Genomic DNA, 19,878 nt, shown 5'->3' with positions numbered 1-19,878 from the left:
CATGCTGAAAAAAAGAAGAAAGAGAACACAACGTTTCGGCCGTGGAGCCTTCTTCACACCTGAAGAAGGCTCCACGGCTGAAACGTTGTGTTCTCTTTCTTCTTTTTTTCAGCATGAAATTCCACTTTAGCCTCTGTAAAACTTTCTTGATTCCAGATCTTCTGTGCCGTGGGGCTGCTGGTATATAATTGCTACCATGCACCAACTACATGGGGGCTCCCCCCCATGGGTGAAGCTTCCCCTCCGTGTGTTGGATCCTGTTTTGGGACCATCCATCCATTCTTTTTCTAATAACTTTTCCCAGTACTGGGAAACAGGGGTGGTCATGTCTATCCCGGCTCAAGGCAAGATACACCCTGGATGGGGCGCCAGTACACACAAAGACATGCACTCACATCAGGGCCATTTTTCACAGAAGCCAATTATTCTACCACTATATCTTTGTACTGTGGGAGAAAACCTTAGCACCCTGAGGGACGCCCATGAGAATGTGGGTAGAGGGTACAAACTCCAAGCAGATAGCACCCTGGCCTGGAATCGAACCCAGAGTTGCGAGGCACCAATGCCACCCACATTTTGGGATTATTTGGAATGAAAAGTGTAACATACATGCAAGGAATGTTAAACTATTACTAATCTCTGAACAATTCTCTTTTTGTGAATATAACTGCCGGTCTAACAAAGTATTGCAGTCATACATTCTAAGACATTGAAAGTTCTTTATTGCTATTAATTCTATTTTCTGGGTTTTAAATGTCTTACAATCAGAGCTTGAATTCATAAAGATTATTGCCTGGAGATGAGCAAGTGCAGAGTTCATTCCCATGTTGTGCTAAACATTCATTTACCATAGTCACAATGAAAACAAATTGCTTCAATATTTACACAATAGCCCTTGGTATAAACATTGTATAATAAGACATGGCTGGTATAAGGGTTTGGGAATGTTTACAGGAGTGCCACTCCAAACGTCATTGGGCTCAATTTATGACCTGGTTATAAATTATATTTCTAAAGATAGGCACTTATTGGTGAAAACATGTAGTATGTACAGTACTGATGATGATATATGAAGCATTTGTTTATTAGCCATACAGTACAACTAAAACGGTTACCACTACATCTATATGAAGAAAAGATTCTCACTGATTTACATTAAAATCAGAAATTCCCTCCCTATAAATGCTTCTATATAAACAGCAAGTCATGTGTCAGATGATCTTCCAGTTTTTCGCCAGCAGGAGCTTTCATGTGCACATCAAATAAACACTCGACATGCAGAAACGATATTTAATCTTGCCTTTAAGGGAATATTTGTTGGTTTTATAACCTCAGACATCCTATAGGGAATGATATAGGGCCAGCTAAGTTTCTCTGGGGAAAAAAAGTCACTGAAATAACAATAATAGCTATGTTTTCACATACAAAAAAACGTTTCCTGCTGTGTCACTAGTTAAAACATCAGTGCAGATCTGTGTGTTATTAAGTGCCTACCTGCAGTATCAAATGTTCTGTGCAAGTGCCAAAATCTTCATATTTCATTTGGCTTACCTGTGGGGAAGAGTTACTTTGTATATTAGCACAATCCAAGGGGCACATCTGTCAAGAAGTCTTGGGAACTGTCCCAGTGTAATTAAAAAAAAAGGTGCAGTGAATATGTGGAAAACAACCAAACCGGAAAGGCTGATGACATATTTTACCTTAGAATAAGCACAATCCTACACTGAGATCTGTTGTGCTTGGAATTTTGTGCCAGAAAGGAACCTCCTTAAGAGGAACATTGCAATTTGTGAGTAAACCAAATCAATACACAGGACAGATCTGGAAGCTTTAAAGGTATGATGGATGCAATCTGCCCTGGTGAAAATAGGCCATGTTGTGTGTCTGTGATGGACTGGCGTCTTATCCAGGGTGTATCCTGCCTTGCAGCCATTGCTTGCTGAGAGCGACTCCGGCTCCCCTGCAGACCTGTAGTGGATAAATAATAATAATTAATAATTGCTTATACTTATATAGCGCTTTTCTGGACACTCCACTTAAAGCGCTTTACAGGTAATGGGAACTCCCCTCCACCACCACCAATGTGCAACATCCACCTGGATGATGCAACGGCAGCCATAGTGCGCCAGAACGCTCACCATACATCAGCTACCAGTGGGGAGGAGAGCAGAGTAATGAAGCCAATTCATATATGGGGATTATTAGGAGGCCATGACTGGTAAGGGCCAATGGGAAATTTGGCCAGGACGCCAGGGTTATACCCCTACTCTTTTCGAGAAACGCCCTGGGATTTTTAATGACCATAGAGAGTCAGGACCTCGGTTTTCATCTCATCCGAAGGATGGCGCCTATTTTAGAGTATAGTGTCCCCGTCACTATACTGTGGCATTAGGACCAACATGGACCACAGGGTGAGCGTCCCCTGCTGGCCCCACTAACACCTCTTCCAGCAGCAACCTTAGTTTTTTTTCCAGGAGGTCTCCCATCCAGTTACTGACCAGGCTCACACCTGCATGAGTTGCAGAGTGCTATGGCTACTGGTTGTAAAGCTGTTAGAAAATAGATGGATGTTCAGGCTGCAAATAACTTTCTTATCACAAATTAAATGCAGGTGTCAAGAAATGTCAGATAAACCTATCATTGAAAAGATATTCATTCAAGGGAAAAGCATGATTTGTGGATTCTCTCAAAAAAGACGATTGCTCTGCGCGCAGGCTGAAACTCTACAGCTCAGACATTACTAGTTCTAGCCTGGGTCCCGTCACCAGTTGTATTTCTCAAACCAATGCTTCCCAAATGGCTTCGACACATGGAATACTTTGCGGCATACCAAAAACCAGGTAGAGAAGCGTGAAATTGCTTTGCTATGCTTAAGTCAAGGACACTGGGGTTCATACCCTGCTCTTTCAAACATCGTCATGGGATCTTTAATGACCAAGTAGTCCGGACTTCAGTTCAACTCATCTGAAGGACAGCACCATGAATAGTACAACACAGTTGTCCCCATAACCATGCTGGGACATTGGACTGAAAATTCTGGTCCTGAGGAAGTGTTACCTGCAGGTCTAACAACCCCACTTACAGCAGCAACCTGGTCTTCCTTAGTGGTGTCCTATTTCAGTACTTCAGTACAGGCCCTGCCTTGCTTAGCTCCTGAGAGCTGACAAGAACGGGTAGTGTGAGGTAACAACTCATAAGGAATTGCAGTGAAATTTTTCATCTCTAATTTTGTGCCTACTGCGATGGACTGGCATCTCGTCCAGGGTGCATCCTGCCTTGTTCCCACTGCATGCCAGGATAGGTACCAGCTGCCCAACGAAACTGTATTGGATAAAAAAGTTAGAAAATAGATGGATGGATTTTGTGCCTAACAAGCAATTTTTGTTCACGACTGCTCGATGTTGCTCGAATTGAAAAACTGAACATAGTGTTTTAGTTTGAGTTAAAATATAATCACATCCATAGAACATTCCAGCACTGTCTGTTAAGGGGTACATTACATTTCATTTAGGGGTATGTTTTGCTGAAGCTAACCTGTTCAAAACTATGACTAAACCACCCCCTCTTGTGGTGCACGATAGATTACCCATGGATGTTTTTTAAACTGGAGATCTGTTCCAGGACAGAAAATTGTACATATTTTTCTCCTTTCTATACACGCACATCTGTTTGCATATTTATAGCCCGTGGTTTCTGTACTGAAGAAAATAGGATTTGACTGCTTTCAAGTCACAATAGGCACATTTTAGGTATAATAGCCACAAAAGAGATAAACAATACCTAAACTTAAAGAGAATATTCTATTGGATATCTTTCAGGCAAAATACAAGCTGTTACCACATTACAACTTCAGCTTTGTTTAACTGCCTACACAAAGTAATAAAAATGTTATTTAGAATTAGTTTTCCAATCTTCTCATGGCAAATCCAATCATAGGTAGATTTAAAATTAAAATATATCGAATCCTAATTAATGAGACAGGAGGGGTAGCTGACACATTCTCCAGAATTTAATGGTTTTAGTGTTTTCGATTAATCAATAATCATCATAATTTTATTATGTAATTATAAAATCTAAAAAAAAATATGAAAAAAAGTCAGGCACTGCAGTGTAACATGAATAATTTGTTCACCATGCTTTATTAAAGTACAGGTTAAGGTCTCCATATGTAACAGGGGTTAAAAAGTGCCTAAGAAGTTATCAAAGTACTTTAGACATATAAAAATATCAGTCTCTGAATGCATAGGTTAAGTCAAATCTATCTCTTCTCCATGGACGTGAATGGTTTTTTACATTTAGTGTTAAGAAACAGCTACAGGTCTTCACTAGGGCTGGACCTCACACTCCATTTTTTAGCATGAATTCAGCCCAAGCAACCTTTTTAATAATTTCATTAGTTGATGAGAAACTCAGTTACATCACTAAGGAGCAGGCTGTAATGACGATCTAGACCAGACCTAAAGGTTCAGTATTTGAGTATAGGAAGTCCTGAATTAAGAATCCCATTCCAGAATATATACTGTATTTCTGGCACGAATTATGCTCAATGGAGCAAACTGACCTGCAAGCCCTTATTTCTGGAAAGTGGAGGACTAATCTGGATACAGCATTTTTTACATTTACCCTCACCTGGGATCACGTTACTGTGTGATTGTATTTCCTAAGCCAAGTAATCAATTTGTTTGCTAAAGCCATTCATCTGATATTCTACCTTATTAAATCTTGTGTGACTATTTCTAAACTTTAAAGTTCAAGTGGTTGTTTTCTGGGTCTGAAATGATTAAACAAGGCAAGATAAGGCAATTACCAACTCAATTAAGGAATCCATGAAGTAATTTTAAGATCTCACAAGAACCAGGACAGGAAAGCTTTAATCCATAAATGTGGTCAAAGGTACAGAACACCGTTCACTCCAGTTAACTCCACAAGAACTTTGCATTGATGATTTATGTAAGGAACAGGCTTCTTTAAAGGAATGTCTGAACCCCCTCATCCCTATAAAGCATGCTATGACCCAGTGGTCTCGTCCTTGTCCTGGAGGGCCACAGCCATGCTGGTTTTTATTCCAGCTGACCGTAATTATCTAGTCGAAGCCTTAATTGAACTAACAGATTGTTAAATTGGAATATTTGCCAAGTTTTTTTTTCCTATTCATTCAAAGATTTGGGGTTCATACAGAGAGTGACCCAACTAGCTGAGATGACCCTCCCTCGATTTTTCAAACATCACATTACTTTCAATGCTAAGCGTTTATAAAGGAAAATGTGTGCTCTGACGAGCTTACTCAAAGCATTTACCAAATCTCTCAATGCATACTGTACAATCAACTGTTTACTTGTCAGAGGACTGTCTTCTCCTCATTAAGCGCCAACCCCCGAATTAGTGAATGAGAGCAAAATGCAGCTTTTGTCAACTTGCAAGGTTTTTTTAATAGGGTATTGTTTTAACTGGCCTTTGACATGATAAAACACATGGAAAAAGTTGGATAATCAGCAATTCCATTGAAATAACCTATACAATGCTCCCATTTTTACTTTGGTAGCAAACAGGATCAGCATAACAGCTGCAATGCTGTTGCAACCAATTAAAAAAATACAGATCTAGCTGTAGCAAAGAGTTAAAATGGAGCACACTAGGAAGACCACAATTTAGGCAGATCTGCAATTTTATCATCAGCGACACAATTGCATTTGCACCTTTCACATTCTCCAGACATTTCTAATCCTCCACTGTCAGAAATACCAGCTCACTTTTGTGTGAGTCCCAGTCCCCCGTTCCCAGTGTTTATCCACAGAAGGGTTGTAAGCAAAAAAAAAAGACTCAAAACAATTGAATAACTGATCCTCAACCAAATATTCCACTTCACACCAAAAAGAGAGGACAGCAGGGTGCACTGTGGGCAAATGATACCATCCTTGATTACAAGTAACATGGCAGCCTTAAGGCTATAGAAAAAAAAGCAACACTTTCACAAATGAATATTAACTCTTTCCTTCATCTGAAAAGTTCTAGCCATGTCTATTTCAATTTTTTTAATTAGCCAACACTCCTCTCAAAATGCAAGAGCTGAGAAATGTTCTTTTTGTCATTTAGTATTAGTCTTTAATCCTGCCCAGCATGTACTCATAATTATGAACTCTGCAGCAGAAAGAGATCAAGAGATTAAAAGGTCTTCAGTTACTTCTGACTTAATACTTTGCTTTTAAAAAAAATTGCCACTCAAATAAGTCCACCTACACTAGCCTGCCTCAGTATTCCATAGGTCTATTTTATTTTTTTTAAAAGCTTTCACTCACAAAAAAATTGTTGCACACAAAAACATTAAATTCATTAATTAGGAAACACTGCAGAATGCAACAGATTTGGAAGAGATGCAGAAAAGATGTTGAAGACAATTGTTTGGCATGGATATTTTTCTTGCATTACTTTTAAAACATTGCGCTTTTCAAAGGGGTTTTGAAACCTTTTAAAGTTTCAAGAATCTAATATAAAAACAGGAAATCCCAATTTGTATTATTATGTTTGTCTCATTATGTATTCTTAGAAACAGCATTCCACAGACAGCAGGGGCAAGTGTATGGAGCCCCGGTGTTCATACACACAAATATGTTGATTCTCACAGTGCAAAGTTATGATTTGCCAGACAGAAACTATTCAGATTCAGTAGTGCTAAAGTGTTTGAAAACAGAGCAAAAGTGCACGATGCAATGTGGTTAGTGTCAATGTCAAACAACAGATGTACACCTGGACACTGAAAGACAGTCGTTTGGCTGACAGAAAGTCTAGCGTGTTAACAGGGCGAAAGGACAATGATAATGGGGCTCTAGCTGAATCCTCAGCACTTGCTTTCTGCTGCTTGGTTCTGAAGAAACCTTCGCCCGCATTCTAGTGACACATGATTCAATATTCAAGACTTTTTATCAAATCGCAGCTGTACAGTGTGGAGATTGCTACATGAGCCATATCTTGAGTCATTTTTATCTCCAACTCTTCATAAAACAAACCAGGATTTTTTTTTAAATAAAAGCAATTTCTGGGAGCCAGCTCTCTCAAGCTTTCTTAAATTTTTTATGTGAAAGACTTTTACACTGTTAGATGGAAAAGTCAACATCCGGAAGTGAAGTGATGTGGATTGCTTGGTGTTTTTAAGCAGTTTTTCAGAATGTAAGATTTTATTAAGAAAGTGAAACCTAAAAAGACTAGACGTCCAGATTCTTTGTGTGGCAAGTCACTTCAGTCTAGCAAAGTATGTCCATTTAATACACAGTCAACCCACTGAACCCGCAACCCACTGTGGTGTATAAACATGTGGGCATACATGGCTAAACTCTTTCTAATAACCATACCCCTCACTAAAGATAGAGCCCCAAATCAACTTCAAACTTTAATGAATCCACCAGGAGCTGTCCTGGTGATATTTTGTGGGCAATGACATGTCTTGTGGCCAAATTGTAGAATACCGGCATCAAGAATCAGGTTTGGAATTTGCAAAGCTCATTATGCTTTTTTAAATGATTAAAAAGAAACATTTAGTCCAAAAGTACTTTTAGACATATGCCATATGCCAAATGCCATAACGTCAGTATTATCGTGATCAGCACCCAGAAACCACATTCAGTTATCTAACTCTGAAGAACTACAAAGTAACTTCTAGTTTCAGAGCACCGTAATACAGTACAATTGCTACTATGAGCCTCACGTACCAGCTTAATGAGTAAACTGTCACAAGTCTCGCAACGCTTCCAAAACATTATTTTATAAATAGGTTAGTAGTATTTAGGTTATTTGTTATCAGAAATATTATATGAAGGAAAACATTTTAACTCTGGGCTGCTTAAGACTTTTTCAAAAATCATTCATGGTTTTATACTGTTTTAATGTAGAAAAACAACAAACAGCTTTGACGACACAATTAAAATATGATCTCAAAATCAATCGCCTTGCCATAGGAGAAATAGTTCTGTTTTAATACGATAAGTCGCAGTAGAAGTGTTTATGAGGTAATATAAAGTTAATGTTAGTCACAGTCAGCACATAACAGTATTGAAGCTTACTTTACAGACTGTTAAAAATATAGTGTAATGTGTTAACACAGGAAAAACCCACCTTATTAAACCTGAGAAAGCAAATAGATCATGTTTATTCTCTATAAGGTACCAGTTACATAAAGTTATTAATTGTGCTTTTTTCATTTTAAAAATATATCCTCTAAAATTATCACCAAAGGTCTTAAAAATCCAATTCAATCAAAAATGATAAAAAAACAGTTCAAACCAGGCTTCTGCTGAATACACGTAAAAAAAAGATTCCATTATTTCAGCCAATAATTAAAAAAACCTCTGTTCTGAGAATAAATAGGTCACAGAAGAGCCTGCCTGCTTCCTGTTATCTATAAGACACTCAGGCTGCCACTCATTATTCTGTGCACTGTCACACAGCGAGTAAAACTCACCCCGTATTAAACAAATTAACAAACACTAAACGGGAGTTACCATTTTCTTTCAAACAAGCTTTCCTCTGCAAAATCTTAATTATCACCAATAAGGGTGACCCAACCTTACTGATAACAGCAATACTGTCTGAAATCTGAAAACTGCCCCCCCTCCATGACTCGTAAATTATGAGGGAAATGATCAGCATTTTAAAGAGACAGTAACTACGAGATTAGACATTACTCGCCTAAAGAATCTAACATACACAGTTGTTTAGTGTTTTGTAGGTACTCCTACTTTAAAAAAGATTCTCTCTTCCTTTCCAGACAAAGTTTAACAAAGTGCTTTTCAATGTTGCTACTTTTAGTTACAGTATAAATCACAAGAGAAGTTAATCTATTTTGATGGGGGATTATGCAAAATACAAACCTCATAATTCCAAAACATCACTGGAAAAAAACAATGGAATAATTAAGATACAAGGCTGAGAGTTACTGGAGCTTTTATCAACATGGAAAACTTACTTAAAACACTCAACAGACACTCCCCACAACATTAACATCTCCTGGCTTCCTGCTGTGTCTTTCAATTCATTGGTTTTATAAACACATTTGTATTTTCAGTCACTAGTGGTATCGCAGATTTGTTCCTTGACAGTATGTGTTGTTTTTCATGAGCCTCTGGGTTGTATTACAGTATGTTGTATTTTTACAGTGAAATGCAATGAAGTGATATTATATGTGAAAGCTTTTGAAAATACATTTTGTACATATGTATTTTTCTATTCCTTTTCCAAAAAACAGTCATAGCTGCAGTCCACATACTTAATCTTTTACATGATAAATGGAGGTACAAATGTGCTTTTTAAAAAATCACGGCATTGTCTGGTCAGTCACTAAATGTTTACGTCACAAGAAATACAACTAAAACTGCTCTGAAATAAAAATGAATAATAAGTAGTAAGTAAAGAATTGAGTAAGACACCAGTCGTGGATAACTGAGTCATGTCCAGTCCATTCTTTAACTTGTTTGTTTGCAGAATTCAAATTATTCTCTATTTGTGTTAATATTTGACTTTCAAACACCTACTTTCCATATTTCACTTTCACATACCAATTACTTACATATCATGGTGCACTTGAAAATAAGTATGAAATTCACCTCTCTTTTTTATTTCATATATTAAATTGCTGTCTCGTGATCCCAGTCTTTATGTGCCATAGAATCCTAATCTCCCTTAAAATGGAAAGGAACTGCTTAAAACACTTGTCAAAACCTTAGATTCGCTAAAATAAAAACGGAATCCGTTTAAAACATGGATGATATCATTAAAAGACAAATAAGGAAAACAAAATTGTTCATGCTTGTTAGAGGTTGTTTCAGCACTTTTAAAGTGTTAATTTCATATCTACTGTGTATGCATCTTTCTTCTAGGATGACTCATATAATATAGTAGATTAGTATCTTTAATAAGAGTAATAGATTTCAAGGAAATTTACAGCAAAAAGATGAATTCTTGTAATCTCTGACTCTTATCACTAAAATACCTTTCTCTCAGGGAGCTAAACCCTTTCTAGTCACTCATCAGAGAAAAACAAATATGCCGAAATGAAAACATAAGCCACAGCAGTGACCCATACCATGTGGTGTATAACAAAAAGACTTTGCCTAAAAGGACAAAGAAAAACATCACTGCTAGAAATATGTATCATACTGCAAACTGAATCATACCACATCACACACCTCTGAAAGTGGAATAATGTAATAGAAACCAGAGGGGGAATAAACCTTTCAGCCTACTCAAGTGTTTTCACCAGCACACATGTAAACAGATGCTGCGTGGTGTGCTCCGGGGCAAGCTAGTAAGTGAGCTTCGACGCTTTCATATTGTAGCAGGGCTTGTCTGTCAGGGAGGACTGTCCCGTGGCTGAAAACAAGGCAAGGCCTTCCGTCTTCTCCAGCACAACCTCCAGCTCCTGGAAATCCTGCAGCCTGGCAACATCTTTGTCCTGACAAGAGAAAAAAATAGTTTGTTTTTTTTAATTCAGCATGATTGTTTCCCATACAGAAATCTTTTTGAAGGCAGCTAAGCCTGAGCCTTCCAAGAACTTGAATTTACCAGGTCGGCCCTGCCATCTGTCTTCAGCATCATGTGTCTGTGCTCTGCCCCAGGGTTAGGAACACATACTGTGAACAACTGTGTTTATAGAGAGCGAACTCTGGACACCAACTTCTTCAGCATGTGAGGTGTCATATCATCATTACAGGAAGCTTTTAATACAGTAAGAGTTCGAGGATTTCTCCTGTGCAATTTCACTTCATTGAAAACAGTGATATACAGTACTTGTCCGAAGTTGCTTAAAATTAATTAAGTCCAAGTAAAATCCTGTGGATCTCCATGGTCCTGGAGTGAGGACTGAGGAAATCATAAATAAGAAGCGTGCTTCTTACAATGTTTTTTTTTTCCTTTATTTAATGACATTCCATTAACTATATCCTTAATTTTTGATAAAACAACTAGGACATGTCCCACTGTGCTTGTTCAGTCTCTCTGGATTTGCTTCTCTTTATTTGTTCAAATTCATTCAAACTAACAGTCTAGTGGTTAAAACAATAAAATAGTAGCCCATTTCCCCTAGACAAGACATTTAATCAGCAATGGTCTAATTAAACACTAAGAACCCATCCCAGTCTGCACAGATAGTTAGGAGGCTGCTAAAAGAGAAATAAATATTAAATACTGTGGGAATTTAATGTTACCCTGGTTAGGACTGTAACTCTAAAAAAAAAAAAGAGATGATGTAATCAACAATTCAGAGTGCATTTTCCAGCCAACACTTTCTAGGACATGCTAACAAGGTAATTTAAAACATTTTTAATTATTGATTTCAAATCCCATACTCTTTTGCTATGAGGCCTCTTGTGTTTTTGCAACTCCGATGGGCCTGTCGATGGTAGGGTTTCACAATCTAACTATTGTCGCCCACTAGCCTCAGTGCAGCAAACATGTTGCAGAAGTGACATCACTCTCTTGAAAGCTTAACACTGTAGAATTCTGCAGCAGTGGAAGACTGTTTTTTTGGCACAGTGGTGTTTTGCTGTAGACTATGGAGTTGCGCCATTTCAGCTACAAGCAAGCAATCAACCGTGACCAAATCCCAGCAGGGGCAGAGCACAGGCTACACTTGTTACATGTACAGTATAGTCCTTATTGGGTAACCTCAAGGACAAATATTTTATTCTTAGCATATAATTCTCACTATTTTCCATAATATGAAACGATCATTTAAATATATTTTTTTATTTAAAAATGTTACAAGCAGATGTCTAACAACAAGACACTTTTTGTATAATCTAGTAGCCTCCTGTAGTACTAGCCAGATTCTACGAACACGATGGTCTTTCTCAAACCTCCTCAGCACTGAGGAACTGTGTTGCTGAATGTCTGAGCATGCTGCATTGGAATTCAAGATCCTTTCCATATCACTCCCACTTCTGACAATTTCATGTTCAAAATCACAAACAAGTTTATGATGTTTAGCCTCTTTGCAAGCTTTGATGGATATTTGCTCAGAATGATCACTGACTTTTGAGTCTGCACTTTTACTTGATTAGCCACTCGATGTGTCTAACTGGGTCCTGGTTCGAGCATTTCCAGAGCCTTTCTCCAGAGCGCCTCTTGCTGGTCACGGTACACATTCTGACACTGGAGGCGTGCACAGTGCAGTGATCCAGGAGGCTTCATGCGTTACTCTGTTTTTCCTGCTTTTATCTGTTTGTAAAGGACTGTAAATGCAACTGTAGAGCTTTTCCTGTCACAAGGAGCAGCCAGTGTGGTGCTCAGAGGTGTAATAGATTTAGAAGTGCCAGAGAGGAACAAGAAGAGAATTACAATTTGAATGTAGGATTTTTTTTTACTTTACATATTGTTGCACTTAATGTTTTTGCATATTTTATGTAACTGTAGTAGTATACTAGTAGTAGTAGTAGTATACTGTGCTTAATAGCGATACCCAAGAAAGCATTTAAAGGTACACTTGTAATATGATGTTGGGAACCATAGCAACCACAGGCGCCATGTTATAATCATGTTTACTGTATAACCTCTGACCTCTGGTACATATTAACAGTGCTTAACCCAGTTACAGTAGTAGACAACACCAAATGTAGCACAAAGTTATTTGGAAATTTTATTGTTACCTGTTTATTATAAATTTGTAATTACATTTCAGAACCTCTATTTAGTCTAGGCAGGAGAGACCCAAAATAAAAATTTAGGGTAAAGTAAGACAAATTACACTAAACAAACGTATCTAAAGTGGCCCGTTTTTAGTTAATATTTTAGTTAATTTTTTTCAGATGGTGCGGAGGTGCAATGATTAGTTTTGTTGCCTCACAGCACTAGGGCCCTGGTTTCAATTCTGGACCTGGGATGCTATCTGTGTGGAGTTTGTGTGATCTCTCTGCGTTTGCTTGGGTTTCCTTCCACAGTTCAAACACATATTGGTAGGTTACTTGGCTTCTGGGAAAACTGGCCATGAGGTGAGTGTGTGCCGTTTTGTTTCTGTGTGTGAGCCCTGTGATGGACTGGCTTTAGTGCAGTGTGTTTCCTGTCTTGCTTGCCAGGATAGGCCCCGACTCCCCCTACCACCCTAAATGGTAAGAATTTTAGAAAATGTTTGAAAGGGTGGATAAAAAACTGTTTTTTCTCTTTATCTAAACAGATTTTTTTCTTTTTCAAACGAGCTTGAAAATGCTCGACCTGCTGCTGGCTACAGAATGGGGTCTGTGTCCTGGTGCTGTAAAAAATCCTGTTCTCTACGAAAAAGAATACTGTGAGTTAGCCGCTTCCTGTCTAACTTAACACTCAATTCTTAAAGCGCTGGGATTCGCTTGCCTTGCGCAGCATAGTGTTCGGAAGCTTCCGGATCTTCTCCACGTGGTCGGCGCTGACCCCCAGCTCCCGGCAGCACACTCGCAGCAGGGATCTGTATGTCAGCTCCTGGCGGTCCAGCTCGACCTCGATAAAGTCATTCTCTCTCACACTGGGGTTCTGGACCCGCACCTTCAGCACCAGCTCTGCAATGCCAGTCAGAAATATTAAAATGCTTATTGAGGGCCATGCTGGAAAGGCTGCTAGGAAACATATCTGAAGGTCACCCAGGCTGTCAAGAATACTGTGATCTGCTGAAATCTGGTTCCGGTAAATGTGTTTTAAATTAAACTAGATCTTTAAAGCTTGAGAGGATCACCTTGAATTTCACTGTTACATATTTGTGTCTATTTTGCAAGCACAGCTAAAAACAGGTTCTCCATACAAAGTAATGTCCTGGCAATTTAACAGTCAACTGTGTCTCAATCCCAGCATAGTGTAAATGGAACACCCCCATCAAACCCGCTTGGCTTTGAGACTCTTTGTATGCTCAGAGGATTAAGGTGTATCACAAATCTCTATATGCTGAAATGTCCCAGCAATGTCAAAGTTCAAATTGCACAGAGGATAAAACTCCCACCTATATCCCAAGGAGATCAATATTAAAACATACAAGCAATGCTATACCTCTGGGCATACCTACAACAACAGCTAGGTGAAATATTCTTTAACACAAATTATCATGACTTCCAAATAATGGCATGATTACAGGCTAAGAGAAAAGAGGTCAGTGTGTCATTTAAATTGCTCATTCTGCTTACAGGAGCAAAACAGTTGCAAATCATTTTGAACAGCTTGCGCAGTTCTATGTGTATTTAAATTTAAGCACTGAAGTGAGGCTTTGTATTTGAGCAAAAGACGTAAACAACAAGGTTTTACCTTGCATATTCAGTGGAAAAGCACTGGTGAAGAAAAATGGCTGAAACGCTGGCATGGAGCCCATCTGATTGCAGTTCAGCTGCTGAGGTATGGACTGCTGTCTGCCACTGCTGGCCGACACCGATGAGCTGGGGTTCCCATTAGGGGACAGTAAGGTAGAACAGACTGGTCCATTCTGAGTTGTCTTGTGTGAGTGCTCACTGTGGTTCGAATGACTGGAATCCAAGGTAGTTCCGTTCACAGATCCCAGAGAACTGGGCTGGAGGCCATTCTGTTCAGCCACTGGTATGTATGCGCTCTCTCTCGGTATGCTGGCATCAGCAAAAGGGTTCCGTTCCTTCTCCAAGGCTGGCAAAGGTGCCTGCTCACAATGGGATACTTCCGAGGTGCCAACCGTTCCATTGTGCGATGGGACATGAGCTTCTGGAATCAGGCTAGGCTTTTCCGTCTTAACATAAGGGAATGGAGGATTCACAAGGTAATTTGGAATAATTGGCAACTCCACCTCTGTCAATTCCTCTATTTCATCTTCTTCCACTGTGAATCAAAGTCAAACAGACACTGGACTAAACTGTGTTAAGCACAGAAGAGCTATGTATGTTATCAAAGCAAATACAATAACATGGCACAAGTACAGATACGATTGATGTTCAACTCAAAAGTGCTTAAAACTTAACTTCTAATTAATATCTCTAAAAAAGTCTCGAATTACAATGGCTAGATGACCTGCATAATCCAATGCCATTAATTGCACAGTAATGTTAAACACAACGTGCTGCATATTAGAGCTGCATGAACCATTTGGATTGACTCTTCTTGGTCATGCTGCAGGAGAGCTGGCTGTGCTGAATAAGCACCATAAAATAAAGGTCAGATGCTTGGGTTTGCATCAATTTATACCTCAAGGGAAGAAATTAAAACAACCCTGCCAAATATGGGAGAAGAATATTTTTTACATACCAGAAATTCAAGTTTTATTCATTGGCTCTAATCAAACAAAAAGTCTTCAATTGAAATTGTTTTCAATCAACACGTTTCTCAGTTTAGTCTGAGGAACTTGTTTTTCTGCACCCCTTGGAAAGTCATGAATCAGATTTATTTTTATTTTTTGCCAGAAACACTATCCAAATAACTGTTTGAGAGGATCAATTTTACTGGTCTAAAATTTAATACAGCACATTAAGTGAATGTAATACTACCAGAGGAACTTCCACTTGGTACTAAAAACTAAAAGTCTCTCTGTATTTAACTGCCTGCAGATTTTTGCTAAATGGTTCTTCAGTTAAACTATTATGACTTGAAGTATGAAACTATAATGTACCAGTCATCAGCAAGCAAGGCCAGAGAAACATTTGATCAAGAGCACAATGTTTAAAAAGCTGTGGGTTTTTCTTTGCAAGTAAATACGCATGGGATATATTGACTGCTCCCAAAAATAACTTGACAAGAAGTTGGAATGTTGTGCAGAAACAATGTAAAATTAGATGCAAGTCTTGCTGCACTGATTAAACTGTCTTAGCTGTGTTGAGACAGCTGACAAGTCTGACCCTTGACTGAAAACAGAAGAGCACACGCCAATCCATCACAATTCTGGTTTTGTTTTCCTGGAATTCAGGGTTGCTGGATCTCAACATTAAGGCTTTTCATTCTGTGTTGGGGATTTTTAGATGCGATTTTTGGCTTACCTCCTAACAGTTTTCTGATGTCACGTCTTGAAGTGAGCTGTGCTGCCTTTTCTCCTTTGGATGTAAGGACTTCTGTGTCAGCTCCCGAGCTCAAAAGGTAGGCCACGATTTGCCGGTGGTTCCTCTTGCACGCCCAATGCAGACAGGTCCTAAAGAAAGGAATAAAATCCACTTGCAGACATTTAACCTACCCCGAAACCAGGCTTGTAACAGGGAAATGAGAAGGGTGTCGATATGGACTATTTAGGACAGTACTTAAAGAACTTTATTTTGGACCATACTAACACCACATTTACCAAATGATTAGTAAAGTGGATGGTAATGTGGCACAAAGGTTAACTCTACTGCCTTGCAGCGCTGGGTCCCTGGGTTCAATTCCTGAGGTGGTTTCTGCATGGAGTTTGTACGTTCTCCCCATATTCGCCTGGGTTCTTCTCACAGTCCACAGATGTACTGATGGGTTAATTGGTTTCTGGGAAAAATTGGTCCCAGAGTGTGAATGTGTATGTTTGCCTGGGTGTGCCCTGCGATGGACTGGCATCCTGTCCAGGGTGTATCCTGCCTTACACCCGTTACTTGTGGAGACAGGCTCCAGCATTTTCCACGACCTTGTACTGGATAAAGCGGTTAGAAAGTGGATGCGTGGACTATGTAAACCTGTCACTTTTATCCAAAGCATCTAACTGAGACTTAACACTGAAATATACTTGAACAGCTGCTTCTGTACAGCAAAGTATGACAAAGCCTCTGCTTAAGAGCCCAGTTGAAGGACAGAGCACAAGAAAGCTCTGTGACTCCCCTGAGGTGACAGAGGCCTCCATAAAGCTAAGCTGAGAAGGGAAAATGTGCAGTTTGATGTCATTTTTGTCAAACTCTCATCTGTTCTATGAGAGCCTTGTGTTGTGAATAGGATAATGTAAGTCTAACTCTACCTCCATAATCTAAAACAAAACCACATTGCTCTGAATCTTTGCAGAAGATGGATAATAAAAATCCTGCTATATCACATTTTTCTTTCGCAAATTGTTTTTGCTATCGTCTCAATAATTAGATTACACTGATGTGAGGGCTACAATAAGTTTATTGTTAATTACCAATAATTCTGATTTTCAGAAGACAAAAAAAACATTTTTTGGTATATTTGTATATACTGTCTATGTAAAGTCTGTATTACTTAAATCATGTTTAAAGTTTACAGCAAGTTTCTTGCTGCAATGTTAGATTTTATAATACAACAAAAATGAAAACTGCATCACTATTATTTAATATAGTTTAAGACTGTATAATACATCTTAATATTTTCTGCACAAAACTGCAATAAGAAAGTACAGTTCAGTTAAAAATTATTGGAACCACCTATATTATTGTTCAAACTTCAAGAAAGCTGGTAATACTACCAATTAAAGTTTTCGTTCTCTGGCATTTAGAAACGCAATCAAAGTCACTACTAATTAAATGTGATTCCTAAAGTTCATATTCATTTTATATTAGAAGGCAGTTTCTAAAATATGGGTGATATATCTGCAATATAAACTGCTTAAGAATAAGTTACTTGATTAGTTACACGTTCAAGGGTTCAAAGCAGGTCCTTGGCAGAACTGCACGTCCAAGAAAATATATGAAATTTTGAAAAATGTTCTCAGACCTCACTGTGTTTTAAGACGTGAAAGATGGCAACAGTGTGTAAGCGATGGCATTATCTGTAGTTCATTCTTGGAATATTTTCGTATTCTAATTCACGGAATTGCCTAAGCCGGCATAACTTGGTGGTACCGTTGTTATCGCACAAACGAACCGACCGAAATACACACACGAGCAGCCAATCTCGAAACTCTCTCATTTATTCGGAGCTTTAGCGGTTATTAACTCCTGAACATCCACCCAACGTGGGCAACGTGCTTATATTCGAACAATCCCGCTAAACCACAACAATTAATATTACTGAAAATAATAATCGGGCCCACGTAACCAAAACGAAACATTTAACTGATCTGCACATTTGATCTTTACTCCGATCAGATTTCTGCCTCTACCGTCGTAAAATATCGCATGCGTTATTTATCCCACTAACTGGATTACCCGGTATTATTAAAGGCGATATACAGAACTCTAAGTGGAGGAGGAAAACACAATATAACACAGTCATACAACGTACCATCCATTTATTTCGTTTTGCGAATTGATGTTAACTCCCTTCTCCACTAATGTTCGTACTTCATCAATATCCCCGATCGCAGACGCTTCTCTCAGACGCTCTTGCAGTTCCTTATCCATCGAGGGGCTTGTCATTTTTACCACAGTCTGATGTCTTCATGAAAGGAAAGAGCGATCGATGTACTTTTCCTTTCTGACAAAACAACCTTTTTTTTCCGCCAGCGATCGCCCACTATATCGGAGCCGTATTAAACACGCTCAAAAAGATGCACCGTGTATCCTAGTAAGGCCTTTTCAAACTAAAGTTGTTCATTTTGAATCCACCAAAAGTTTATAAAATGTCAACCCGTGCCAAGCCGTTTTTGACTGCCTCCCGGTGTCCAGTAAGTCGCCGTTGCGGTATAAACTACTCCTCCCATGGGGTGCAGCTTTAACTGTAACAACGCTAGGCTGCAACTTTAGTTCCTACCCTGACAATGCTTCCGGAGAAAGACGGCTTCAGTTTGCTGCAATTATTACTACTCCACTTTATTTTTGGAACAGACGTACTATTTGCTGGTGCCTTGTGATAACAGAGATTTGTATTGCCAATTTGTATACAATGCACAAGGTCTGGCTTTAAAATTACTATTCTGTGATGTCCATTTCCAGAGCGAGCGATTATAATGTTTGCTCAGTTCTAAGTGTAACTAGGTAACAATACACCCCTTAGAAAACAACTTCAATTTTGACATTCATAAGTCAGTTTTTCTTTAAAATTTAAGATCAGATGTTTAGGCTTGTAGGCTCTACTGCCGCTATCTAGTTACTGCTCTGCATGAAGAAGGGGCATTTTTAAATAAAGATGTATAATTTGCAAGTGTTTGTTTTTGTAGAATTTATTAATGTACAGGCTTCAGCATGTATTCAAATGTCTAAATTTTAAAAATACAGGATCGTGTACGTTGAAGCGCATTTGTAGTTACAACTCCCAAGGACATTACATAACGTGACCACCGTTTATGCGTATTGTCGCTGTCCACGACAGCATGTTCTCTGTGATTCTAGATGTACCACATTTCATTAGCCCAAGGGACATTGTTTTAAAACAAAGGTATCTGAACAGGCCAACAAGTTTAAAACAAGCTTCACCTTAATGAAGTAGCCTCGACGGGTCCTCGGCAGTAGGGGGCGTTCGTCTGTAACCGGCGAGAGACTATTTCTTCTGTTTCTGTACTACAGTACAGGTCTTCCACAGTGGGGGGCACTAGCGTCTGATATGATGTTTTAAACATTTTTATTGCAACAATAAAACATAAACAATACACAATGGAACATATAACATCATCCGAGTTACATAATATAGTGGCATTTTATAAAAAAATATTAATTTAAGTAAATACATATGAGGTATGCACAGCTTACGCGTTCCTATGTTTAGAAATGTAGAAATAGGTTGGAAACATGCCCTTACATCTATTCTGCAAATTGTTCAAATGGGGGTCTCTTCCCAGACCATTTAATTGAATGCATATAATAAAGAGGAAGTATAATGATAACGTCAATGACCAACGATATTTTTGTATTTGTTTTCAAGGAGATTAAAAATAGCATAGCTTCTGTTTCTCCAAAAGAAAAGCCGATATTAGAATCCATCTTTATGTCATTTTGCAGATCAATCCAAAATGCTTATCAACAGGACATAACTAAAACAAATGTAAAGTTTCTGGGCTGCTTTTGCAAAAGACAGTTTTCGTCTATATTGACATTAATCCGATGCGTCTCTCCCATGCAATCGGCTCATTGTAGGTCATCC

General features: G+C 38.7%; 1 protein-coding gene across 2 annotated transcripts; it reads right to left on the bottom strand.

Moving 5' to 3' along the window:
- Positions 1–4,111: 4,111 nt before the first annotated feature.
- ankrd40 (ankyrin repeat domain 40) lies at positions 4,112–19,372 on the bottom strand. Of its 2 annotated transcripts, none has more exons than XM_069194440.1 (5): positions 19,215–19,372; positions 15,930–16,078; positions 14,245–14,781; positions 13,330–13,511; positions 4,112–10,441 (listed from the first exon to the last, which is right to left on the bottom strand). In XM_069194440.1, the coding sequence occupies exons 1-5, from the start codon at positions 19,355–19,357 to the stop codon at positions 10,292–10,294; spliced, it is 1,161 nt and encodes a 386-aa protein (XP_069050541.1). In that variant the 5' UTR covers positions 19,358–19,372; the 3' UTR covers positions 4,112–10,291. The 2 variants fall into 2 exon arrangements, with proteins under 2 accessions (XP_069050541.1, XP_069050542.1); XM_069194441.1 differs by lacking the exon at positions 19,215–19,372 and adding an exon at positions 18,085–18,494.
- Positions 19,373–19,878: the final 506 nt, after the last annotated feature.

Source organism: Lepisosteus oculatus, chromosome 9, assembly GCF_040954835.1.
Source record: "Lepisosteus oculatus isolate fLepOcu1 chromosome 9, fLepOcu1.hap2, whole genome shotgun sequence".
Lineage (NCBI taxonomy): Eukaryota > Metazoa > Chordata > Actinopteri > Semionotiformes > Lepisosteidae > Lepisosteus > Lepisosteus oculatus.
Note: the sequence above shows the minus strand (reverse complement) of the source record. Positions and strands in the feature narration are given on the sequence as shown.